General features: G+C 48.1%; 3 protein-coding genes across 3 annotated transcripts; 2 read left to right on the top strand and 1 right to left on the bottom strand.

Moving 5' to 3' along the window:
* The first annotated feature begins 144 nt into the window (after positions 1-144).
* F5147DRAFT_344963 (purine and uridine phosphorylase) lies at positions 145-2080 on the top strand. Its single transcript, XM_041429307.1, has 9 exons — positions 145-243; positions 294-364; positions 415-635; positions 693-834; positions 888-917; positions 970-1052; positions 1107-1206; positions 1269-1598; positions 1655-2080. Exons 1-9 carry the CDS (start codon positions 219-221, stop codon positions 1724-1726), a joined length of 1074 nt encoding a protein of 357 aa, XP_041297539.1. The 5' UTR covers positions 145-218; the 3' UTR covers positions 1727-2080.
* Positions 2006-4311, bottom strand: F5147DRAFT_344976 (uncharacterized protein). The gene is made up of 2 exons (XM_041429308.1): positions 2146-4311; positions 2006-2076 (listed from the first exon to the last, which is right to left on the bottom strand). The coding sequence occupies exon 1, from the start codon at positions 4202-4204 to the stop codon at positions 2183-2185; it is 2022 nt and encodes a 673-aa protein (XP_041297540.1). The 5' UTR covers positions 4205-4311; the 3' UTR covers positions 2006-2076; positions 2146-2182.
* Positions 4312-5712: 1401 nt separating this feature from the next.
* Positions 5713-9625, top strand: F5147DRAFT_751012 (glycoside hydrolase family 31 protein; the record flags this gene model as incomplete). The annotated part of the gene is given in 22 exon segments (XM_041440175.1): positions 5713-5885; positions 5940-6075; positions 6126-6420; positions 6472-6626; positions 6681-6764; positions 6815-7012; positions 7067-7140; positions 7191-7291; positions 7340-7358; positions 7411-7463; positions 7521-7549; positions 7599-7662; positions 7722-7858; positions 7906-7980; positions 8037-8200; positions 8251-8453; positions 8503-8611; positions 8661-8836; positions 8890-9055; positions 9109-9165; positions 9185-9249; positions 9287-9625. The coding sequence occupies 22 exon segments, from the start codon at positions 5741-5743 to the stop codon at positions 9623-9625; spliced, it is 2844 nt and encodes a 947-aa protein (XP_041297541.1). The 5' UTR covers positions 5713-5740.
* Between the last annotated feature and the right edge of the window lie 2691 nt (positions 9626-12316).

Below are 12316 nucleotides of genomic sequence, written 5' to 3' on the forward strand. Positions count from 1 at the left end.
CTTTCTCGGTGCTTTGCACTAAGGGCAAGCTATTCGCAATGTGGATGGTTCCGCGTGTGTTCCCGGGACCCAGGCGTAGTTCTGAAGTGAATTGTCAAGTTTTAGTATCGGCGAAAATTACGAATATCACGTGCTGAGGTGACAAGAGTGTTGGACATTGGTTATTCGGTCGCCAACGGTTGATCAGTAACTAGTACTCAGTGCTCACCACTGCGATCATGAAGGATCGCGTACAGAACGCAAGTGAGTAAAATACTGGTTTCCTTTGAAAATAGATGCAACCGTCCATCTAGATTTTCCAAAAACAGAGGATGGTCGAGTGTACCACTTGGGTATACGAGCAGGAGAGGTAGCCAACAGAATTGTAAGTCAGAGGCACTTTTTGCTTCTTCCAACAGCTCATAAGTGTACGAGATTACTGTTGGGTCCATGTCACGGGCAGAGTCTATCGGAAAGATGCTAGACGCCTCCCCAAAGTTATTTTCGCTATACTCGGAGCGCGGTTTCCTTACCATCACAGGTTGCTACAAGAGTATACCAGTATCCATAGTATGCATAGGTATGGGCGCACCCAATGTAGATTTTTTCATCCGCGAAATCAGAGAATGCCTGTCTGGGGACATGCTTGTGATAAGGTCGGAACGGTCTTAATAATCACGCTGAAATATCGGACTAACAGGCTGTATCGGAAGGTTGGGGTCATGCGGTTGCTTGACTGACCTTCCCGTAGGATCGCTCGTCCTGCCAGCATCGAGCGTCGCTTGCATCCGAAATGTGGACTTCGATTTTGTTTCTGGCGATCCTTGGGAGGTTCCATACAGGTTGAGCAAACCCGTCCGCATCATCATTGCTCCTTTCACATCCGTTTACTCACGGAACGTAACTAGGTCTCAGCAGATCCAGACCTTCATAGCGCCGTAAGTCGGATAAGGTACTACTTTATGAAGCCATCGCTCATTCCCAAGGTAGTTGCGTGATGCCCTCGAAATAACACGGCCGCCTTCACTCAAAAATCTTGTAGTTTCGAATGCTGTCAATGCATCGACAGACAGGTAGATTTCAATTACATATTCTCGCCGCATTCCATCATACTGATATGAAAAAAGTTTCTATTCATCTCAGGGGAGACAGACGTCCTTTCAAGATCATAATGCTTCTTTGATCGATCACCTCAAAGCCGCTGTATCTGGTATAACAACGCTAGAGGTACGTGTTTCTTCACCGAAATCATGGACATTGTCTTCGATAGACGGGGACTTCCCCCTTAGATGGAAACGTTCTGGATATTTCATCTTGCGGCCAGCTGGCGTGGAGTTAAACAGTCTAGTTCGGCCGTTAATCCGCCACCAGCTACGGGTCCGGTCGTACCAGCATTCTCGGGAATACCCAGCGGGACATCAGAGAATGTAGAAGTGCTCCTTCCCAGTCTCGTTGAAAATACTTCTTCCAGACCGGTGATTAGGGCTGCAGCCGCCCAAATGGTATTCGCCTCACGAAGCTCTCAAGCCTTTATCAGCCCAGACCGGGTGAACGAGCTCGAAAAATGGAGTGGCAGAGGCGTGCTCGAAGCCCTTACTAAATTCGGTGTAGCCCCTGAAGTACGTATGTCGACCTTTGTGTGGCTTGCAATGCTCAGATTCGAGTTCTTTGATAGAGACTGCACCCTATTTCTGGAAGTGTGTGGGGACCAATAGGATCATCCAACCCATTGAAGGCGTTGTTGTAACAATCCTGCATCACAGGGACGTGCACCGCTTGCACGCCACAAAATCATGTTGAACCAGGAGATCCTTGAACCCCACAGTATGCGCTCTTGCAAGGCTTAGGAATGATGTCATACCCCTTTTTGTTGCTAGTACATACTCTATAGTGAAACAGGATGAACACGGAAGGTACATTGTCCCACTTTGATCAAGAAAACAGCCTCGCTATACCATATACCCTCCGAGTTTCTAAAATTGGCTTGAAGTAGCGTGGCAAAACTTGCGGCAAACATGATATGCAGCCTCAAGATTGGCATGCGGAGCTGGGAGTTACTTTAAAGGATACATTGCTAGAAGGGTTATTATCTTAGTTCTGTAACAAATTTCCGCGATGATCATCCGCGTAAGTGAACGCATCGAAAATCAAACACGAGGGACTTACAGGTCCAGTTTCATCACCGTGCTTCGCGGGAACGTGATCACCGATATACAACAACTATGCCAAACTCCTCCAGCAATGAAGCATCGACCTTGGTGATCTGGGGACAATCGTTGACATGGACGCAGGCGATTTGAACAGGGCGCAAAGCCTCCTCGATAGGAATCAATGTCGATGACACTCCATGAGAGTTCTGCATTGTATGTGGCTTTGCGGGAGAAGATGGGCCTCCCTGTGGAGACGCCACGCGCGATTTCTTCAACGGTAGAATCTTACGGCCCATGACCGCAGAGACAACACTAGGCACGTCCTTTGGTGCTTTCATGAGCACGCTGGTGCCTACAGACTGTGCACGTGCGAGTACGACTGCAAATAAGCTTTGGAATTTGAAGTCAGAGCAGCTCCAAAGTGCTATCCTTTCCAACTTCGGACAAACTCTAACGCCATATCCACGCATTTCTTTGCGTTCTACATCCATCGTGCGACCATATGCTTCGGCAAGCGCGTCTAGCACGCCGTCTACACCAGTACACGATATCAGCGTCAATGATACGAGGCCTGGCATGTAACCAAGCATGAGCTTCCCGTGCCCGGCAAATACATCAAGGTGTGACAGCGTGAAATGCGTAAGGTGGGGGAGACGAGGGTCGCGAAATACATAATCAAGGCGTGGGAGAGGATGTTTGTGGTCACAATTTGAGGGGCACTTTCCGGCGTATGCAAACTCGAGTTGCTCGAGTACAGGGAAGAAGAATTGGCGCAGCGAAGAAACGAGGGAATCCCCATCCTGGCAGCTGACGCACAACTCCTTAAGCGCGGTCATGGATAGGACGCCTCCGAGGCGCTCTGCTTGGATGAACGAGTCTGATTCGTGCCCATGATTGCCGCGAAGCATGCTGACGTCGTTCCGTTTCGTTAGGGAGTTGGCGATCAGAATCTCCCATCGTTCCAAAGCAGGCATGCCGAAGAAAGACATGAAGGTGTACACGTCGCGGGGATTGGCGAACTTCCATGTGAGGCTTTTGAGTTTATGTAGTTTGAGAGGGTCCACAACGACGAACCGATTGTCCGTTGTCTGTCCTTCGCTAGGTTCCTCGAATACAACATCACGAAGGGGTGTAGTTTCCATAAGAACTAAGTCTTGGAGCTCTGGAATAAAACTCAGGAAACGGTGCACATGAGACATTCGTAGGATGTACTGAGGAGCACGCTGGGATCTTCGTTGAGGGAAGGAGAGCTCGAGAGTTTGCACAGACCGCAAGAGAGATGGCGAAATGACACGCGGTGGTAGTTGTTGGAGACGGAGGTAGGTAAGGACGCTTGGTGTGTCAGCGAGACTCTGTTTGTCCAGTTCATCCAGTTCGAGTAGTGGTGTGCCTGAAAAGCATGGGGCAAGGCTTGTGAAGGACAGATCCAAGGAGCATAATGACTCTAATTCGTGAAGGCTATCTATGAGTAGTTCCACAATGAGTCCCATACTGGCAGAGGATGTGCACTCGAAGGTGATAGAGCGCACACGAGAGAGGTGAAAGCTCAGCGTGTGGAGTAGACATTCAGATGCCAGCCGCTCGTCCTCAGCAGCGTCATGGTCATCAACATCATACAGTGGGGGAGAGAATGTGAGGTCGATCAGACTAGAACCGGAGCGATTTATGAACGCGCATACTGGAGACGCGGACCACTTTCTGCTCCTGAAAGAAACATGCGACCACAGTATAGAAGTGGCAAATGCGAGTTTACGCCACTTCCGGCATGTGTGTGATATAATGACGGGCGATGGATTGTACGCGAGACCTGCTGAGATGTCTAAGTCGTCCTCCGTCACAGAGACAAAGATTTGAATCAGCAACTCCGAGGGCAACCAGTTGATTGGATTTTTCTGACTCTCTAGCTCCGTTATTTGAGATGCAAGTGCCACTTGCTCGGCTTTGACTGAGTCTCTGAGACGGGCCATGTCCTCCAAAATACGGACGAAGTCATCCTCACGACGCTGCAGAATAGCGATTTGAGCTTGCAAGACTTGAATCTCGTGGTCAATCGTGACGCTGCTCTTTTTGAGCATGTCGAAAACAGAATGACGAAGAAAGAAGAGGGTTTGAGTCGTTCATTCACAGAATGGACAGACTTCAAGTTGGAGTTACAATAAGCTTGTGCCAAACAAACATACTGGTGTACATGAGTTGTCGACAGCAACGCAACCTGTGGGTAGCACATTTTCCAGTCATCCTACTAAATACACATTCGATACTTATCATAAACTGCAGTAGACTCACGCCCTGCCGCGCTACGGAAACTACGGAACTACGCAATTCATTTATCGTTTCGAAGCCGTTAAATCAGAATTCGAGATAGCCTGAGAGTCTCAATCTGATGCATCGCAGTAAGGCCGCAGCGCTGCCAGGAAAGTACCGTATTAGCCCTGCCGACCGATACGCGAGTTTGTTCATGTACAAGCAGTAATATTACAGCTGTTTGCAGGACACATGATAGGCCAAAGATAAAAAAGCTTTGAATTACAATGTAGCACGAATTTCTGGGTATGCAGCAACGTCCTGTGCTGTGAAGTCCTGTGGTAGAAACGCGATTTTGACTTTTGCCGACTTATATGCTGGACTGGCCTAGCGTCTGCAAACAGTTGTGATAGGCGGCTAAAGGTTAGGTGCATTGCAAGTATACTAGGTCTTGGATAACAAAATCAGCTGCCGAGAAGAACAAACTTAAAATACTAGTACTGTGACGGAAGGCTGCAATGAACGCGTTATAATTTAGTCTAACTTCCTTCTAGACCGCCTAAATTCGGGCCCACTGCTTTCACTAACGTAAAATGGTGGACCTCGAGAAACTTGAAGCTTGAAGGTCGAATACAGCGCTTCGAAGGCCACATTAATGCTCCAGACACATAGGCGTGAACCTACAGCCTTAAAGACTTTAAAAGTAGATGGACCAGGACGTATGTCACTGCGCGTGAGGGAATTGCCGTTCACATGTTCAGCTTGTTTCGGAGTTACGTAACAATAATTTGATGTTGGGATAAACTAAATCACAGCCTCACAACATTGTAGGTGCTGGCCAGGGATAAACTGGACACATTATGACCAAAATGCACCAGCGCCTAAAATCACAGCCTGAGACTTGACTGTAAATTCAATTTCGACAGGACTTCCCGCTCCATGGCAATCGCCTCGTCACCCGCACCCACTATTTAGCGACTAGTATGTACTCAATTTCCGCTTTGACTCAATCAGGTTGGAACTGTTGATGGACTACAAATTTAAGCCGACTTACTGAACCGACATTGATGATCTATTCTTAAGTCACCGCTCTGGAGTCTGACCAGCTACTAGTCTTGTGGGTTCGTGATGTTGGCACGAGGACTTGTCATACGGGTCCGTACGTCATTGACCTAATTCATTCATTTTCATTTTCTCTCTCACAGTTGATATAAATTATGCCGCCCGAAGTCCCGCCGCGACATGCCCACGTAAGGCCCGGCCTCAGGGGGGGGATATCGAGCGAAAAGTATAAATACAACCCATCATTGATGATCAGTGAAGTTCATCATCAGCGACGGTCCTATCGTTCTCTCAGGTTCACTGTTATGTTCTCCTTGCTTTTGGGTGTCCTGTACACCCTAGCGCCTACAGTCTGGGGAGATGTTTCTCAGCGTGCTACGCTGGGGAACAAGCTCGCTTCCAATGGGACAGGAACGCCGAGTTACTCTATGAATGTCACAGATTGTCCAGGTGGGAATACATTTGAAACTTTGTGGGGTTGTCACTGACAATGGCAGGTTTCAGGATACACTTTAGGGTCGCTTCACGAGTCTGACATTGGTCTCACCGCTCAGCTCACACTCGCTGGACCAGCATGCAATGCTTTTGGACGAGACATTTCGAACCTCACAATCGAAGTCACTTATCAATCACAGTCCACGTATATTGATTCCCGAGTTTTTCAAGTACAGCGCTGATGGCCGGTTTTAGTTTACATGTCAAGATTTATGATACTGCAAACCAACAATTCACAATCCCCGAGTCGGTGATCGAACGGCCTGCCGCGCCAACGACATCCTACACGGGTAAATCCGATCTTTTATTCAACTTTGATGCAGCTCCTTTTGCATTTTGGGTCACACGACGCTCTGATCCGGGCGCAATGCCATTGTTCGACACGAGAACTTCATCGTTGCCACCGACTCCTATTCCACCTTTCAATGCATCTGACCCAAGCACCGCGTTTGATGGTTTCCCTCTTGTATTTGAAGATCAATACCTCCAGGTGTGCATCCATCATTCTGCTGAGGCTGCCAATATGGCTTACGGTTATCAGGTTGCTTCCGCTCTGCCGTATGGCACCAACATCTACGGTTTGGGCGAGGTCATTGCTAGTAGTGGATTCAGACGCGACATTGGGACGGATGGGGGCGTAGGCACTATTCAGACGCATTGGGCTCGCGATGTTGCAGATCCCATTGATCAAAACATGTAGGTCACATGGTTAGAAATAATTCTCACGTGATGATTCACGATCATGTTTAGGTATGGCTCCCATCCAATCTACGTCGAACATCGGTACAATGCGACTACTGGAAAGGCCTCGGCCTCTGGTGTTCTTTTGCTTAAGTATACAATGCAACTAAATCCTGATTCTATCTGTTAATAACATTCCTTAGTGCTGCGGGTTCAGATATCTTCCTGCAGACGCCCCCGAACTCTAAGGTGTCATTAATCGAATACCGTCTAATCGGTGGTATTATGGATTTCTACTTCTTCTCTGGACCCTCAGACGCAGAAGTAATTGCTCAGTACGGTTCAGTCATTGGGTACCCTATGTGGCAACCAGCATGGGGCTTCGGGTTCCACCTTTGCAGGTGATGTTATCTGCATTGCAATCTGCGTATAATAGACTCACTTAAGTCATACAGATGGGGATACCACAATGTCAGTGATGACATAGAAAATGTTGCGCGGATGCGCGCAGCGGGTATCCCCTTGGAAGGTTTGCTCCATTTTGGACGCTCGTTGCTCGTGATCCTTACTTTGCGCTAGTTCAATGGAATGATATCGACTTGTACCACGCTTACCGCGACTTTACCACTGACCCAGTAAGCTTCCCTGGGGATGAACTTCGCGCGTTCATTCGAGATTTGGTGAGCATTTCTCCACATAGGCTCTCCCAGTTCTCACCCCAGTGAAAGGCCGCGAATAACCAGCATTGTAAGTGCACTTTCACTCTTTCCCTCCCAATTTTGATCGATCTCGTCATTAGATATCCCCATTACGGATGTAGGTATTGCTATCACAGTAAATTCGACTGACGTCGTAAGTCTGTTGACATGCTGCTAAAGTCGTATGCTTCCTGACCGTATTGTAATTTAGTATGATCCTTTCACACGGGGCGTTGAAGAGTCAGTTCTTTGCGCCTGATGACAGGCTAAAGCGCTAAATGCATTGCAGAGATGTGTGGATCAAAAATCCAGATGGGTCCCTGTACCTTGGTCAAGTGTGGCCTGGATACACCGTTCGTCACTCGTGACATGTGGAACACCTCATACAACTGACGATTAAACGTGCTTTTAGGTCTACCCAGACTGGTTCAGTGAAAACATACTCTCTGTATGGACCGAAGCTCTTAGAAACTGGACTGAAATTGGCGTCGAATTCTCCGGTATTTGGCTTGACATGAACGAACCAAGTTCCTTCTGTAGTGACTCCTGGTAAGGCGAGATGGTATGTTTTTGGTTTGAAGCTAACTGGCGAGAAGTGGGACCGGTGCGAACTACTCTGCCCTTGCTCCCATGAGCGTGGCTGGCATGGTCGTCACTGGATACCCTGAATGGTAAATCAACTGTTTTGAGCTGAAGTGTTGAATATCACTAATAATGATTGATAAAGCTACAATGAGACGGAATGGGGACCTAGTGGGAACATGACTATCAACGGCACCTCCACAAATTCATGCACAAGCTCAACCACGACTGTGGTTGAAAAACGCGGCGTCGGTGCTGATGGCGAGAAAGGTGTCAATCTCAACAGCCCGCCATATGCTATTCATAATGGTAAGTTTCATTCGTCCTATAACAAGGCTTTGATCCGACTCGGAATACAGCCATTGGATCCCTTAACCGCAACACTCTGGCGACGAATGCGACCCACTCCGGCGGATACGCAGAGCTCGACGTGCACAATATGTTTGGATTAATGGAGGAAAAGACAACGCACCTTGCGATTCAATCTGTCATTCCTGGAAAACGTCCGTTCTTAATCAGCAGATCAACCTTTCCATCTGCGGGAAAATGGACTGGTCATTGGGTATTTTGAATTTATTTGAAAGAATAGGACAAGATGTTAACGTCTCTAGCTCGGTGACAACTACAGCAAGTGGCAGTATCTGTACCTCAACATTCAGGGCGTTCTGCAGTTCCAGATCTACCAAATTCCGATGGTTGGCGCTGATACCTGTGGATTCAGTAAGTATTTGCAAAATATTAACTGTTTTTGGGTTAACGAATGACGCAGATGGTAACACCGATGAGGAGTTGTGCAACCGTTGGATGCAGCTGTCGGCATTCGTTCCCTTTTACAGGAACCACAATATATATGCTGCCCTTCCTCAAGAGCCTTACCGCTGGGAAAGCGTAGCAAATGCATCCCGCATCGCCATTGCTGTTAGATACTCCTTACTGCCGTACTGGGTAAGTATGCGCTCTTTCAAGTGTTCGTGAGGCTGACAGTAGACATACAAAAGTACACGCTTTTTGCCAATTCCTCCATGGCTGGTCTTCCGCCTGTCAAGGCGTTGTTTTACGAGTTCCCCGAAGAATCTGAGCTTTTCACAGTGGACAGGCAATGGCTCATTGGAAGTGATATTCTCGTGACTCCAGTACTGACTCCAGGAGCCACGACCGTCGACGGTAACAGTCCAAATCTCATCAATGACGTCCCTGACTAACATACTATCTTATAGGTATCTTCCCAGGTCGCGGTAGCGTCATCTGGCGCGACTGGTACACGCACGCCGTCCGTGAATGCCACGTCTGGAGGAAATACAACACTAGACGCTCCTATCAGTCACATTAACGTCCACATCCGGGACAACTCCGCTCTAGTTGCTGCATCAAGAGCCCGGGTATACCATCTATGAGACTCGCGAAGGCCCCTATTCGCTGCTCGTCTCTCTCAACGCAGCAGGCACAGCATTCGGTACTGCATATGTAGACGATGGGATCAGTTTCCCACCTGGACCGAGTCGGAGCCTCACATTCCAGGCTGCGAAAGGCACACTCAAGATTGAGAGCAAGGGAGAATATACGATTCTGCAGAAGTTGGAGACGATCACTGTGCTTGGCGTGCAGAAGCCTAGTCAGGTCTCATTGCAGGGATCGCCGATTAAAGGGTGGACTTATAAGGAGGCCACTGAAGAGCTGATAGTGTCGAACACCTCTGTCAGCCTTGATGGGCAGACGACTTTGGCGTGGAAGTAGTTTTTCTAGGGTGTGTTTCCGGGTCATTGGATAGATTGCGCAGTGTAATCGAAGTCACATTGGCATCAAGCTGGCTGGACGATCTCGCTCACTCATGTTATGTTTTCTAGTCGGTATCATATTGATTGTATGAGATATTTCTCTACTCAAATTAAGGCTTCCCATTACTCGAGCGGCCGTGAAATTGCCCCAGCAGCGATCCCAATTACCAACTCAGCAAGCCATTAGGAAGGGTTTGGTCAGGGTAGCAAGTCAGGGTAGCAAGGTATTGGCAATGAAAGCTCCATAAATATTTCATTAGAAAAGATGCATGGCAAAAGTAAGTGCGGATAAGCATCAACCGCAAGCTGGATCCCAGGTGTGAGCGTTCCAATTGCGTCGCAGGTGCACTCACGTGCCACGGTCACATTCGCACTTGCCGCCAATCCCGAATTGCCTTTCCGAGTCACTTCCGCACATTGCAACGTCCATCTCAGGCCGGGTCCATCTTGCAATTGTGTATTTTTTCTCAGATATATCCGACTCGAAAAGAGCTAATTTGGCTACCAGGCCCGCGTGCTTGCAAACTGGTGTTTCCTCGACAATTCAAGACATTCTCATGTGGTCGACAGTTTACGTTGATCCCAACAATACATGGCTTTATGTAAATACCTTTATATTTGTCGCCTACTTTTACCACAACGCACGCTCCCGTATGACTGCAATGCATACCAGCAAACAACACGTCTGTCACGAATCACGATCGGCATCCCATTGGTTCCATCAGAGAGGTAGAGATTCGCGAGCTCAGGCTAGCCTTCGAGGCCAACGTTATACAAGCTGCGCAGTGGGTTCCATCTTCGTGCGGCTTCCCAATGTCAATCTTCAACAGCAATGGTCATTCGTTTCGACAGCCTCTCGAACACGAGCAAAAATAGGCACGGTCGACTATTTTCAGATAAATTCAAACAACTACATCGCTCGACTAGTACGGAAATTTGTTCAAAAGCAACCGCATTGATTGGCTCCGAACTAGGTATTGCACCATCAACGATGATACCAAAGCGAAAGCAGTACTATGACTCACTGTCAAGATGTGCCCCTGGGGCTGCTGGCTCAAATTCCAACTGGCAGGCAGATGAAACCAACCTAAGGCGCGCATGTGAGTTATGTGATTGAATCCTGGTTGCACAGCGACCTGCTCATACTCACAGAAGTATTGACACAGGTGAAGCCTTTGCAGCAATCGGGAGGTTGTAGGCAAGTTTGATCCTTGGGGAAGCATGCACTGACAAACATAGATGCTGTCAAAGCAACAACGACGCCAAGGAGGGGGAAACGCATTTTCTGTGCGAAGTGATATGGAATCTCCTGAGGGGGATCTCGGATGGGGGAACATTGTAGGATGACGACTAGCTTTTATATCCTGCGTATACTTACGGGAACGACCTTGATCGATTTGGCAGAATTGTTATTGCTGTCAGATGGCAGAAGTTTCTGCAGAACCTGCAGGAGCGTATTCATTTGATTACGAACATTGTTAAAGGACCTACCTGCAGGCACCAGCAATTCTTTTCTTGGTAACCACACAATGCTCGCTCGAATCATCGGTCTTTCATCCCAATCTCTCGCTCATCGCTTCATCATTTGAACCTGCACTGAGCCTGCCAGCGTGGCGACGAAGTTGAGAAGTTGATTCTCGTTGACACTTCCGATATGTACTTGGTCGATATCTCGTGTTGATGCTCATTCTTATTCTTGACACGCTCTTGGTCGAAGAGGAGTCCCTGGTACTATCATAGTCATGGTCACAGCCCATCACAGCTCCCTTTACAATTTTAGACGCCCATAACGATATCAAGTTATCTCATGTCATACTCCGATGACCCTATACTTCCTCGGAGACAAGGAACGGTGTCGTAAAAACTAGTGACTAATAACCGTCCCTTGCACCCATCCAACACTTGCGCGATGCAGCGCAGGGCGAAAGTCCGATAGGCCTCCTTTAGGTCACCCATATGTTAAGGTTAAGTTCAAACTCACTGTAGTCTGACGCTGCAGGTTGATCAATCCCATTGTATAGGGGCTTCCAAAATTCCTGCAGGGCCAAGGAGCACACCTTCAATTTGTTTCTCCTCGAAGTATCAAGAGGGTCGCCGACAGTGTTCATGAAAACTTGCTGCCGATTTTCGCTATTTATCCAAGCGTTACACGCTCGAAAGGAACCCCGCATATTCGCCACGTTCCAGAGTTTCTGCTGCGCTGAGACGGAGAATGTTGGAGAATCGCTTTCTGCATTTGGACTGATTAGCATTATGTTTGGGGTATGGGGCGCAATCTCGCCACTTCGTCTTTATCCCATAAGTATCTCGTCCCCATCGTGTTTGCATACCTCAGTTGTTGTTCACCAACGCTGAGTGTACTTTCTACAGGTTATGGGCCCTGCGTCCTAAACAGCACGGAAACTGGAAATATATGAACTCCCTCTCGTTGGAGCAACTCATTTTTAATTCAAGTCCTCTCCGATGTGTCGCCTCGATAATGGGGAAATACGACCACATACCAGAGTTGACGGGAGTAGACAACTACATTCCCTGGGAGATGCAGGCGCAGCTCGTCTTAACGAACGATGACCTCTGGTATCATGTGACCGAAAATGCAGACCCGAGTGACGTTCTCGGAACAGCTTCAATCTTGCCTGTAGCAGCTATT

The sequence above is a fragment of the Suillus discolor genome, assembly GCF_016758755.1.
Source record: "Suillus discolor strain FC423 chromosome Unknown F5147scaffold_6, whole genome shotgun sequence".
Taxonomy (NCBI): Eukaryota; Fungi; Basidiomycota; class Agaricomycetes; order Boletales; family Suillaceae; genus Suillus; species Suillus discolor.